This window comes from Panthera tigris, chromosome B3 (assembly GCF_018350195.1).
Source record: "Panthera tigris isolate Pti1 chromosome B3, P.tigris_Pti1_mat1.1, whole genome shotgun sequence".
Lineage (NCBI taxonomy): Eukaryota > Metazoa > Chordata > Mammalia > Carnivora > Felidae > Panthera > Panthera tigris.
In genome coordinates this window covers 59,529,805-59,542,725 of record NC_056665.1, presented here as the reverse complement: position 1 = coordinate 59,542,725, position 12,921 = coordinate 59,529,805, and the positions used below count along the sequence as shown (strand labels likewise).

The following is a 12,921-nucleotide window of genomic DNA, read 5'->3' as shown; positions in this document are numbered from 1 at the left end:
ATTTGGAAAGGGCAGAGAAGTATCTCCAGCCAATGGAATCTCAACTCTCTATGACAGGGGTCCCAACACCAAGTTACGTCATTTTCCTTAGTCTTACCACTTCATCCTCCTCATCCTCAAGGAGCTCGCTGTCACTCTCTTCTGTCCTCATGCCTATTCCACGGGTGCCCAGCCCCTCATCTCCAGCTCCAAGGAAGAAGTGGGCCGTGGCACTCTCGCCCTCACTGGCCGGCAACGACCACATCCCCGCCGGAGCACCCACTCATCCCGCTCTGCAATGGAGGGTATCCCATTAGCTCAGAATCCAAACCCACATAGCAATGGGTGGGGATGGGGCATAGGGAATGATAAAATAAGAGGGAACCACAAGGAGACTAGGGGGAACAGGAAACAAAGCTATCGTAAAAAGGAACAACAGGAAAGGAGGCACGTGGGCTATGACTTGACATGACTAAAGATCCATAAGAGAAAAGCAAGGTCTTCCTTTTCCTCCCTGCTCACTCCACCCCAACCATGAGACTGGTAAGAGGATCAGTAGGTTAACCCTTACAGTGCTGGCATGTCCCTGATTCTGCCAGCAGGAAACACCATTAACTCCAGCAGCAAGTGGAAAAGGCAGTTCCTCATGGAAGGCTGCTGTTGATTCCTACCAGAAGAGAAAGTTAGAGAGACATTTCCAACTTTGGATTCATTCCTAAACATTCCTATCCCTTCACCACCTCCCCACAGTAGTGTTGAACTCAGGGATTTAATTCAAGGGCAGAGGTAATGAGAGAGCACAGCTGCCTTTGACCTTAACCCTCATCTTCATTCCTACCAAGGATTAACTCAAAAAGAATTTATTGAGGGCACTCTATGTTCTAAGCATTATATCAAAACATTAAAATCCTCTATGTTCCCTGTTTCTCTTCCATGTGCTCCACTTTAAAAGACAGATGCCCAAGTCTGGAAAATCTGTCAAGGAAAGAGGTCTAGTGCTAACTGGGAGGTTGAGGATACAGGCATCCATACAATAGCCTCCAACCCATTCTCAAAATAAAGTTTCAGTTTTCTCTCTACCATCTCCTGGTACTACAGACCCAAGTCGGGTCTAGGCCAAGGTGTCAGTAGGAAAAAAATCTGCCTAGAGCCATAATTAGTGAAAATATCTTTTTTAAAAATGTTTATTTATGTTTGAGAATGAGAGAGACAGAGCATGAGTGGGGGAGGGGCAGGGAGAAAGGGAGACAACCGAAGCAGGTTCCAGGCTCTGAGCTGTCAGCACAGAGCCCAACTCCGGGCTCAAACTCACAAACTGCAAGATCATGACATGAGCCGTAGTCGGGTGCTCAACCAACCAAGCCACCCAGGCACCCTAATCAGTGAGAATATCTTAAGACTTACGCTTGGATTAGAATAATCTGGCAGTTCCATTTCTACATATACACATGTACAATAGTGGTTCTTAACCAACTGTGATTCTGCTGGCCAGGGGACATTTGGTAGGAAGCACTTTTGGTCGTCACAACTGGGAAGGTGCTATTGGTGTCTAATGAGTAGAGGCCAAGGATGCTGCTTAATAGTTTCAAATGCATAGGATGTTCCCCCACAATGAAGAATTATCCAGTCCAAAATATCAGTAGTGCCGAGGTTGAGAATCTCTGCTGTAAAGAAACTCTCCCACATAACGTGCAAATATGTTCATAAACTCACTGTTGGTAATGGGAAAAACTGAAAACTCAGAGATCACAAGTAGAATGCATAAATACAGGGTAGAATATACAAATGATAGACTAACAGCAGTTTTAAAAAATGAATCAGGGGCAACTGCGTGAGTCGGTCAGTTAAGTGTCTGAGTCTTGGATGTGACTCAGGTCATGATCTCACAGTTCATGAGTTTAAGCCCTACGTCGGGCTCTGTGCTGACAGCATGGAGCCTGCTTGGGGTTCTCTCTCCTTCTCTCTGCCCCTCCCCATCTCATGCTCACTCTTTCAAAAAAAAAGAAACGATGTCTGTAATAATATGGACAGCTTCCAAATGCAAACTGCAGAAATACACACATTGCAGTACAATTCAGTTTGCATAAATAAAAAATATTACATATATTTATGACTGTATATATAATTAGTAGAGTCTAAAAATATGGACTGAAAAGAAAAGCATCAAATTCATAATACTGGTTACCTCTGAGGACAGGGTAAAATGGAACTGAGAAGGATTTGAGTGGAACTTTACAACCTTATCTGTAATGTTTATTTCAATTTTTTAAAAATCTGAAACAAATACACAAAAGGTTAACATTTGTTAATGCCAAATTGTGAGGATACATATACTATTTGTTTCCAAAAATAAAATTGAGTCACCCAGCAGCAATTTTTCACATTCTCCAAAAGTTCTCAGAAATACTAATGACTCTAATGAACACCACATTCTAAGTAAATGGATCATCTTAACAGACTTATAAAATAGTCTTCAACAATTGCATTTTGTATTTTATTTTAAACCCTTACCATTCCCAGTGGGATTTCCAGCTTTGATTAGAAAATTATTGCTAACCTTTGTATAGACCTTGACCTCCCCAGTCTTTACCATCTGCTTGTCTCCACAGGCCGGTCACAACATTCTCCTTAAGACTTAACATTTCCAGTTGTGTACTGCAGGTCTTATACATATGCTTTATCTTTGAACCCCTTTTTAGTGACCTGACCCAATTTCCACGACCTGTATAGTTTAAGCAGGCAGAATTTTGTTGCACCCTTTATCCTTTATCTGAAGCAGGGGCTTTCCCTCATGTCTAAGATTCCTAACCCTTCACCCTTTTTTTCCACTAAGTCCTTCCTGATTTTCTACTGAATGTATATAGTCATTTTTCCTTAAAATCTTTTACAACTCTATAACAGGGGATGGTAACAGAATGGGGAAGAAGAGTCTGTTCACAGATCCTTTAAGGGGCTAAAGAGATATTATAAAGGCCTAAATTTATAGTTAACAAAGCAAAATGACAAAGCTATGAAATAGCTTTGAATAGCTATGAAATAGCTATGAAATAAGACAGGATTTATTTAAATGTACCTTTGAGAGAAGCTGGGATTTAATATGGTATTCCAAGAGCCATTCCCCTGTTTTCCAGGCCCTTCTTCCCATCCCCCTTTCCTTCAATACTTTGTTGCAAAAGAAAACTTCACACTCTACACTAGGCTAAAGCAATCTCACTCCCAAGGCCGAATCAATGCAAATGACGGAAAAAAGGGAGGATGGGAGGGGAGACGATAAGTAGGTGAGAAGAGAGGGTGGGGCAGAAGGGAGGGTAAACTGTGTAACTTCTTGATCCCTTAGAATTTAGGGCTGTTTGCAGTAGTCCTCTAATTTCCTTAAACACCATGCACTTAATGGAGGGCACCATTAGTGGTGAAGGGGACACATCAATACAGAGTCCAGGCAGGAATATTTTCAACACAGTAAAACTCCTCAGGCAACCAACACTAGCTCCTTCTCACCTTCCACAGTGGACCCCTAAATTCTTTCTGGATGCAGCATTTAATCCTTCACACAGATCCTTATTCTGACACGGATGAATTGGGCTGAAGCCCTTGTTCTACCAACTCACTCATACTCCCTTCTTTCCCTAATTTGCAACAATGACTCTCCATGGACCCTCCCCCAACCACTCAAGACACTGCTGCCCCCTCCCCCATCACTGATCAACGAATCCAATTAATAATCCAAGTAATCCTCTCACTCAGTGATTCTCCAACATTAAACTGCCCTCCAAACCCGCAAATGAGTCACCACACTTGGTAACAATTTATATGGAACACTCAATGATCTCCCACAAAGACTGCCTTAGATCAATTCCGTCCTCACATTAGCTCTCTCCAGGGTACCCTCCTCTCTGTAACAACGCCTGCCTGAAGCTGATCCTCTCCAGAGTCGACTCCATTCCACCCCTCCTCACACAGACCTCCCCACCCTGACCCTCTCTCGGGCTGACTCCGCTCCTCACGCAGGACTCCCTCTTCCGCAAATCCTCACACCCCTCTGTTCTCTTGCTGACTCCCTACGGTGTGTCTCCGGTGTGTCTCCTCACACAGCTCCCGGTCACGAATACTGCCCTCCGATGCGACTCCACCAGCCTTCGCCCTCCCCCGCCTTCTCCGCCTTACTCTCCCTACGCAGACATTGAGGCCTCATCGAGGGCCTCCTCCCGAAGCCGCCCCCAGCCGGTACTAACCATGGCCCTCAGCACCTAGCAAGCCCACTCTATCCAGCCCACCCCCTCAGATACCGCCCCCAGCCCCCAGCCACTCCCCCACCGCCCCCGGCCCTCGCTCACCCGCCTCCCTGCGCTCGCGCAGCCGAACCTGCCGGCAGCGACACCTGACAGCAGCCCAATCAAAGCGCTGCTTCCCTGCGGTGTCACCAATCAGCGGAAGGCGCGCACCGGCAACAAAGTCAGGCTGCGTTGGCCCGCACTTCTGCGTGGAGGAGGGTGGCCCCTAGTGGCTATGGGGAGGGAATGCAACCTGATGCTCGCCTTCCTCTGATTTCTGTGTCGCCACAGCCCAGATGCTTGGTCTAGACAGAGACTTTCCAGTGAGACGAAGAGCAGAGAAGAAGCAAGATGCAGAAAAGAGGCACAATTTGTGCCATTGCACGACCTGAGACGAACCAGGTTTTCTGTTTGATTTTTATTTTTTATTTTTTTATTTTTAAAAATTTCTTAATGTTTGTTTTTGTGAGAGACAGAGCGCGATTGGGGGGGGGGGGGCAGAGAGAGAGAGAGAGGGAGACACGGAATGTGAAGCAGGCTCCAGGCTCTGAGCTGTCGGCACAGAGCCCAACGCAAGGCTTGAACCCAGGAACAGGGGAGATCATGACCTGAGCCGAAGTCGGATGCTTAACACCCTGAGCCACCCAGGCGCCCCTCTGTTTGATTTTTAAAACATAAGAGGTATGATATACTTAGAGAGCCAATAAATGTTGGTTGAAATGTTAACAGATGTAGAGGAGTGATAAGTAGACTGGAGACAAAAAGAGACAGAGAGAAACAAATCAGAAAGTTAAGGGAAAGAACAAAGACTTATTTATGGAGAAGACAAGAAAATGGATGTACATGGAACACTGGGCAATATGATTCCCATATCCACACTGGTTTGTTCTTTACACCTCCAGCCTTGGAACCAGACAAACCTGGATTTGAGTCCTGGTCTTACCTTTAATAGCTGTGCAGCTTTGGGCAAGTCACTGAACTTCCCTCAGCCTCCATTCCCTCATCTGTAAGAGAGTGTTTTAAAAATCTAATCATATGGTACTGGTTATATGAAAGCATTTTGTATATGTTTCCATTTTTATTATTATCTTTTCATCCTTACTTAGGTTTCCCTAGTCAAGACAATCCCAATTGCCCTGTTTCTCCTCTGCAACCTTAAGGAGCTTACCATTTTTTCAGTCAGGTGCCTCATTATACTAACCCTGAATGAGATAGGGATGATTCTAAGGGTTGTCCCTAAGGGAAATAGATACTTCCCTAGTTTGTGCTCAGGCTCATGTCCTCTCCACCACTCCAGCCCTTCAAACAAGTTATTAAAACATCGTCTAGGTAATTAACTTATCTTCGCACCCTAAAATGTAGACTTCATGTCTAAAATGTAGTCTCAGTCCCTGGTCAACCATTGGAACAATCCAATTAAATGAAATAACACATACAAGAGTTTCTTGTAATTATAAAGTGCTTTATAAATGTTGGTCTTGGTAATTATTATCATTAAATAAATAAAATACATATACATATCAATTACTTCCTGTATGCCATAGGATAATTTTATAAAATGAGCATTAATACATTATGTGGCTGTCAGTGACTCACAGGGAATAAGAAAAGTACACAAATACACATCTTTTCTCCGAGGAGCTATTACTCAAATTTGGACAACTAGTCTCCAAACTTGAGTGATTTCTCAGGCTGTCTTATTTTTCCTTCTCTAATTCTCTCTTCTTGTTCCCTACCTCTTTAATCTTAGTAACCACCCTCTCAATCAAATAACAACTCTCCTTCATTGGAAGATTATCTCCCTTCTTTATCTGGGTAAATATACACCATTGCAAGTAATTATATTTGCTTGTTCATAACTACTCCTTAACCTAGACAATGAGCCCCCACAACACAGGTAACATTTTCCATCTCTCCAAAAGTGACTCTAACTACAGAATTCTATCAATTCTCTGATAATTGCTCTCTTGCCAGAAGAAGGAATTAAGTGATGGACACAGAAGAGAGGTGGATAGCTTCTAAGGATACAAATGAAGAAGGGAGGAAAAGGAACACAAAGGAAGCCTGAGAGTAATGAAGGGAACGAGAGTATAGGAGTAGAATGGTATCTCATCAGTGGGGCCAGAGGACAATATGAAGGGAATTTCTCTTTCTCAAGTAAGATTTCCAAGTATCTTACTATCACCAAGATGGCTCAGAGAAGGGACTAACACCACCATGTGTACCCAAGCTTAAATGACTTTCCATATGAAGCCCCCACATCTCTATTTTGGCTCTATCATTCATTCTCTTTACTGCCAGGACAAAGGTCAAGTCACACCTAAGTCACACTTTGAGCTGTGGGAACACACCCTCTCAAATCTGAATACATATCTTGGGAGGATAAAGGACAGAAGGCCAGTAGGAATGTACAGATTCCCTGGCCTTGAACACCACTCCCCTTTACACTCTGGAATAAACAGGATTAGGGAGCCAAGAGAGGAAACATTTGTGGTGGTTGGAAACCTGTGCCTGCCTGTTCTGTTCCTACCCGCCGTCATCTTACCACACCCTTCACCTCACCTTACACTCCCCTCCAGCCCAGGAACTGGAAACTACAAAGAGGGGAGAGAAGGGAGAGGAGGAAGAGGAAACTAACAATTCCCTGCCCAATCCCAGGTCTACACCCAGTACAACCAACAGGTAGGCAAGCTTGCAGAGAATACTCAGAGGGAGTCCTGTGAGCAGAAGACAGTCCTGAACCTGGATAAAACACGAGGAAGTAAAAGATCAAAGGTGAAGTAGAAAATGGGGAGGAGGGTGGAGGTGAAAAAAGTTGGGGATCATGAGAAGCGGGGGCAGGACATAGCAGGGCTATGTGGGAGCCAATCGGGAGCAGGGAACACAGCATAAATGGGATAAGAGTTAATGTTCCCCTGGTTGGTCTCAGGGAATCCTTCCACAACCTTGTAAGAATAGCACAGGTGTGGCCGGAGGGCACCTTGGTCCTCTTCCTGGTTCTAAAGCAAAGGTGACCTTGAGCCACCGGGTGTCTTTTCCAGTGTATGCCTCTGTGTGATTTCTCCATTTCTTTCTCTGTTGTCTGTATTTATGCCACGGTTTCTCCCGCTGCCGCCTCCCCTGGGAATATGGAGAGGTTGCTGGGGAAGGCCGAAAACTAGAGAGAGGTTGGGCAATGTCACCCTTTCACACCCACACAGAGTGACGAATCGGGTTTCCGATTAAACCGAGAGGCTTGGGGGAAGGGTGTTAGGCTTTGCGGGTCCCGTCGGGTGCTGTCCTCTACGTGGTGCTGAAATCTGGGCGACCTCAACCCAGGTGGGCCGGCATCCCCGGCCAAAGGTTGCGAAGCTCGGGTCCCCTAATCTACCTGGCGGTGCTTCCCACCTCTGCCCCCGCATACCTAGCGCGGTGGCAGGCGGAAAGGCGGGGCCTGCGTGAGCCCCACCCCTGGAGACTGCGGCTGGGACCTCCCTCCTCCGCCCGCCAGCCGCTACCTCATTGCGCCTCTCCTGCAGTCTGGTTGCTACCGTTTTCCTCTCCTGCTCCAGCTTCCAATCCGGCCCCCATTTCAGCTCCAGCCTCGCACCCAGTTCCAGTCCTCAGTCCTTCTGGTTGCATCCTCCCTCCCTGTTCCTGCCCTGCGCCAGCTCCCACCCCGGGATTCCATAGCCGGACCCTCAAGCCATGGCTGGTCCCTTCTCTCGTCTGCTGTCCGCCCGCCCGGGGCTCAGGCTCCTGGCTTTGGCTGGAGCTGGGTCTCTAGCCGCTGGGTTTCTGCTCCGCCCGGAACCTATAAGGGCCGCCAGTGAACGACGGAGGCTGTATCCCCCGAGGTATCAGTGTCTGAGGCACAGGGGTGGGGGGGTGGGGTGGGGGGAGGTGGCGACGGGAACGAAGATGGGGATGGAGATGAGGACCTGGGCAAAAGAGAAGGGTTATAATCACGAAGGCTCTGGAGTGGAGTGCTGTACAATCTGGAGACCACAGTGGGTTGGGAATGGAAGCCAAAACCATAAGGCTAACGCATTTCTGGGGACCTGTAACCCGCAGTCCCCGCCCCCAAGACCCGCTCTGGCCCTGTGAGTTCTGGCTGCACCCACTCTGCCCAAAGCCCTAACTGAGAAACCAGGAACTATCCTTTTCGCTCTCTTCCATCTCGTTTCCTGCTGTCCCCCCCCCCCCCCATTTCCTGAATTCCCCTCCTTAGTCTTCCCCTCCCCCATCCCAATGTTGTGCTAATGGTAGGAAATAACTGAGCAAATCTGGGGAAATTGTGCCCGCCAGCCAGAGGAAACTAGACCTGTTGGGAAAGAATAGACCCTGAAAGTCCCTAAAGAGATTACTAAGTAAGGTTTAGCCTCCCCCTAATCTCCCCTCCTCCCAAGGAGCAAAGGCAGACATGGCTAACTGGATAGCTCCCAGCTGATTGCACTGGGTCTAGGCCCCCTGTGCTCTCCTCCATGGTTACTGGGTACCCCCTCCCTAGCGCTGAGTACCCAGACCTCCGAAAGCACAACAACTGCATGGCCAGTCACCTGACCCCAGCAGTCTATGCCCGGCTCTGCGACAAGACCACACCCACTGGTTGGACGCTAGATCAGTGTATCCAGACTGGCGTGGACAACCCCGGCCACCCCTTCATCAAGACTGTGGGCATGGTAGCTGGAGATGAGGAGACCTATGAGGTAGGGGGCCCCCAGAGTTTCCCTGGTGACCCAACTCATCTTCCCAGTAATCCCAGCTCCTTCCCCCTAAAGACCCTTCACTTTCCCTTAAGGCTGGACCTTCCATACTCATGTTTTCTGACCCAGTGAAATCAATCCACAACTAAGGCCTGGAAAGGGATTCTCTCTCCTTAACCACCCTCTCCCTCTTAATTCCCCATCAGGTATTTGCTGAGCTGTTTGATCCTGTGATACAAGAGCGACACAATGGATATGACCCTCGAACAATGAAGCATACCACTGATCTGGATGCCAGCAAGGTAGGACAGATATTCTTCTTCTGATTTGCATTGCCTTATATATAGCATTCTGTTTCTCCAATCCTTTCACCTTAATTATTCCTGACTCAGAGTCATTATACTGCCGAGCTTTTAGTTTTGGTTTCTTTGGTTAGATTCTTTGGGGGAAGAATTGTACCTTAAGGAGCTGCAGATATGGAAGGGAGAGGAGAGGAGAGGGTGGGTGAGAATGACTGTACCCCAAAGTGGGCAGTTTGAGGGAGGATTCATAATGCCCTCTTCTGTTGGAGTGCTTGCCCAATGAACTTCTCCTTCCAATGCATGTAGTGAGGACCCCTACAGTCTTTAAGGTCTCTCCTTCCCCAAGGCTCTCTGTTCCCACCCCTGTGTTTCTGTGAGTTATATTAATTTCTCTTATTCCCTAGATCCGTTCTGGCTACTTTGATGAGAGGTATGTATTGTCCTCAAGAGTCAGAACTGGCCGAAGTATCCGGGGACTCAGCCTTCCTCCAGCCTGTACTCGGGCAGAGCGACGAGAGGTGGAACGTGTTGTAGTGGATGCACTGAGTGGCCTGAAGGGTGACCTCGCTGGACGTTACTATCGGCTCAGTGAGATGACAGAGGCTGAACAGCAGCAGCTTATTGATGTGAGGGGCCTTGAGAGGAAGCTGGGTTGAGGAAGCAAATAGAAAGAAGAGTCAGGGGAGGGTGGGTCAGATGAGATAGAGGCCCAGGAGCTACTGTGAAGATTCTTAACTCAAGTCCTTTTACTCCCCTCAGGACCACTTCCTATTTGATAAGCCCGTGTCCCCACTGCTGACTGCAGCAGGAATGGCTCGAGACTGGCCAGATGCTCGTGGAATCTGGTATGAGGCTTACCTTACCTCTCTTTCCCCCATAATCTGTAAATGTCTTTTATTCCTATATCTCTCCCAGTTCTCGCCCTATCTCTTGATCCCTGTCTTTCCCTCTTTACTGCTCTCAGGCACAACAATGAGAAGAGCTTCTTGATCTGGGTGAATGAAGAGGATCATACACGGGTCATCTCCATGGAGAAGGGTGGCAACATGAAGAAAGTGTTTGAAAGATTCTGTCGAGGCCTCAAAGAGGTTGGAGAAGAATGTATAAGGGAACTAGGTGGGAGGACATAAGGAAAAGCTAAGGACTAGACCATATAATTTATCAATCAACCCATGATACTTTTGATAACAAAAGGGATCACCATCAGTCAGTCCAGGACAATATATCAGGACTGTCCAGAGAAAACCAGGATATATGGTCACCTAAGAATAGAAAGAGAAAGAATGTCCTGAATCTAAGGTAGTAAATAAAGTAGTTGTCGGATAAGACAAAGATGGAATAATTGTGTCAATGCCTGAGGTGTGCGGAGTGTGCAGATAAGGAAAAGTTTGAGCCTGGATCAACGTAGGAAGTGAAAGATTGGTGTGTTCATGATTCCAGTGTAACCATCCAGTTCTGAACCAAGGTATTCTGTCATTCTCACTGAAGTATCATGTCTAGGTTTTAAGCTGAGAGCAGGAGGGAGACTAGGGGAAATGGAAGATGGAATGGCTTAAGTCCCAGAATGTGTGGCTCTACTGAATCCTCAATCATATATGGATTAGGACTCCATATTCTATTCTAGATTAGAAATCCCCATAAACCCAGTTTTTATTGTATGTTCTCATATATACAGTTATATTTTGGACTTGGAAAGACAGACAGCTTCTCTTTTTTTAGATTCTAGCTGGGAAGTTTTTATTGTTTTTGGCTAATAACAGATAACATATTCTGATGGTAAGTGGGTAGGGAAGTACTTTTCAAATGATATGCCTCAGGTTTCTCATCTGTAAAATTGGGATAATACGGCTTCCTACATTTTAGGTTGTTGGGGATTAAATGAGATAATGTATGTAAAATACCTGGTGCATAATAAATGTTCAATAAGTGTTAGCTCCTATTATTTTTCTAGATGTAAAGGTTTCCCCTTGTTCAGCATGTAAGATGACCCCCTATGCCGTGTTTTTTTTTTTTTTTTCTCTGAACTATAAACAGGGTTCTCTTTACTCATATGAGGTAGTCTTCGCATCCATCCTTCTGGCACACCCCCTGTCTCTTGAACTCTAATAGTCATTTCCATCATTAGGAAGCTCTAGTGAAACAAAACAATCTACCCACACTCCCTTCCCCACCCCCTCATGTATACACATAACTATGAGTCCAGCTCTTCTGGACTGTTTTCACCTTTCTCTCTGCCTTCTCACATGTGCTCTTTCCACAGCTAACAGAAGGCTTTCTTGCCTCTTCCTGTTGCAAAGCCTACACCCTCATTTTATGTGTGAAAGAACCCTTCCAAACTCTAGGCTCATTAGCAAAGCAAAGATAATCCATGCATGCTGAGCTCATTGAATAATCATTCCTTCCTCAGTTCAGTTTACCACCTCCACTCATTTCCCTAGATCATCCTTAGTGCCTTATTCTCTCAAGTGTCTCTTCTTCCACACACAAGATATTTTTCTGTAACCTCACCATTATGGGCTTGCAACATCAAAATTACCTTGTACACATGATAATAACAAACGATTCCCCACCCCACCCCCCACACACACAAACAGCAGTGTCATTCTTTCACAGTCCAAATTCCTCATTCTAGACATATTTCTAGAGTTCTTGTAGGTCTGGCTAAGTGAGGGCTCAAATATCCCTGACTTTTCACTAACAGAGCCTTTGTGGACTCAGGTGGAACGGCTGATCCAGGAGCGTGGCTGGGAGTTCATGTGGAATGAGCGTTTGGGATACATCTTGACCTGTCCGTCTAACCTGGGCACTGGACTTCGGGCAGGAGTGCACATCAAACTGCCCCTGCTAAGCAAAGTAAATGAGTTGTGTGGTTAGAGAGGGGTATGAATAAGGAAGGTGGCCTTGTGTGGATGGGAGGGTATGGGCATTTTGGAAAGGAGTCAGACACATTGTGGGTAGAGTATCAGGGGAAAGGGACCAGTCTCAAATAGGACCAGTCTCTGCCCCTAATGGCCCGGCCCCCAATCCCTATCTCCTCTCCTCTAGGATAGCCGCTTCCCAAAGATCCTGGAGAACTTAAGACTCCAAAAGCGTGGCACTGGTGGAGTGGACACAGCTGCCACAGGCAGCGTCTTTGACATCTCTAATTTGGACCGACTGGGCAAGTCAGAGGTGAGATCCTTAGGGATTACAGTGTGGAAAGGTATAGGTCTGTGGGGGTGGAGATATGACAGTGAGTGGGCCCCAGGAATGTAACAGAATCTGAAATGAAATTCAGGTTGAGTGGGGAAATGAGTTCCTAGAGAAGGCAAATCAGTGTTCAAGAAGGAAACTCAAGGGTGGGAAGCAGAGATCAAGGATTAGTGTCCTTCAGGTGGAGCTGGTGCAGCTGGTCATCGATGGAGTAAACTATTTGATTGATTGTGAACGGCGTCTGGAGAGAGGCCAGGATATCCGCATCCCTCCACCTCTCATCCACAATAAGCATTAATTCCCCATCCTCAGGAGATGACTCAAGATCCCCAGGACTTCTGCCCATTCTAATGTGGCCCATTCTACTTGCCCTGGATGCCCCTCCAACTCCCTTCTGTCCTAGTAAAGACTCCTTGCTATGCTCTAGCTGTCTGTGTTATTTCTAATGGTTGGGATGAGGAGGGACTAGCTTTCAGGAAAGGAAAAGAAGCA

General features: G+C 46.6%; 2 protein-coding genes across 21 annotated transcripts in view; one reads left to right on the top strand and one right to left on the bottom strand.

The window, feature by feature from the left end:
* Positions 1 to 4,357, bottom strand: part of PPIP5K1 (diphosphoinositol pentakisphosphate kinase 1) — a 42,833-nt gene extending 38,476 nt beyond the window's left edge. For 13 of the 17 annotated variants that reach the window (XM_015537388.2, XM_042989004.1, XM_042989007.1 and 10 more), the window contains exons 1-3: positions 3,053 to 4,239; positions 551 to 646; positions 98 to 272 (exon numbers count right to left, since the gene is read on the bottom strand). In XM_015537388.2, coding sequence (XP_015392874.2) covers positions 98 to 244 — 147 coding nt within the window. In that variant the 5' untranslated portion in view covers positions 245 to 272; positions 551 to 646; positions 3,053 to 4,239. Of the gene's footprint in view, positions 1 to 97; positions 273 to 550; positions 647 to 2,536; positions 2,702 to 3,052; positions 4,240 to 4,313 lie in introns of those variants that run through there. The other 4 variants (XM_042988999.1, XM_042989002.1, XM_042989001.1 and 1 more) reach the window with 4 other exon arrangements.
* A 2,444-nt stretch (positions 4,358 to 6,801) lies between these two features.
* Positions 6,802 to 12,844, top strand: LOC102971492 (creatine kinase U-type, mitochondrial). Of its 4 annotated transcripts, none has more exons than XM_042987711.1 (10): positions 6,802 to 6,932; positions 7,826 to 8,086; positions 8,740 to 8,938; positions 9,142 to 9,237; positions 9,642 to 9,863; positions 9,997 to 10,082; positions 10,202 to 10,325; positions 11,956 to 12,090; positions 12,283 to 12,408; positions 12,611 to 12,844. In XM_042987711.1, exons 2-10 carry the CDS (start codon positions 7,938 to 7,940, stop codon positions 12,725 to 12,727), a joined length of 1,254 nt encoding a protein of 417 aa, XP_042843645.1. In that variant the 5' UTR covers positions 6,802 to 6,932; positions 7,826 to 7,937; the 3' UTR covers positions 12,728 to 12,844. The 4 variants fall into 4 exon arrangements, with proteins under 4 accessions (XP_042843645.1, XP_042843644.1, XP_007081803.2 ...); XM_042987710.1 differs by having other exon boundaries at positions 6,802 to 7,025; XM_007081741.3 differs by having other exon boundaries at positions 6,802 to 7,025; positions 7,802 to 8,086.
* The last annotated feature ends 77 nt before the right edge of the window (positions 12,845 to 12,921 follow it).

Bases quoted from the DNA above. Each gene is read 5' to 3' on its own strand.
- LOC102971492 (XM_042987711.1), top strand. From the start codon at position 7,938: ATGGCTGGTCCCTTCTCTCGTCTGCTGTCCGCCCGCCCGGGGCTCAGG. The intron at 8,087-8,739 runs GTATCAGTGTCT...CCCCCTCCCTAG, and splicing joins CGGAGGCTGTATCCCCCGAG to CGCTGAGTACCCAGACCTCC. The intron at 8,939-9,141 runs GTAGGGGGCCCC...ATTCCCCATCAG, and splicing joins GAGATGAGGAGACCTATGAG to GTATTTGCTGAGCTGTTTGA.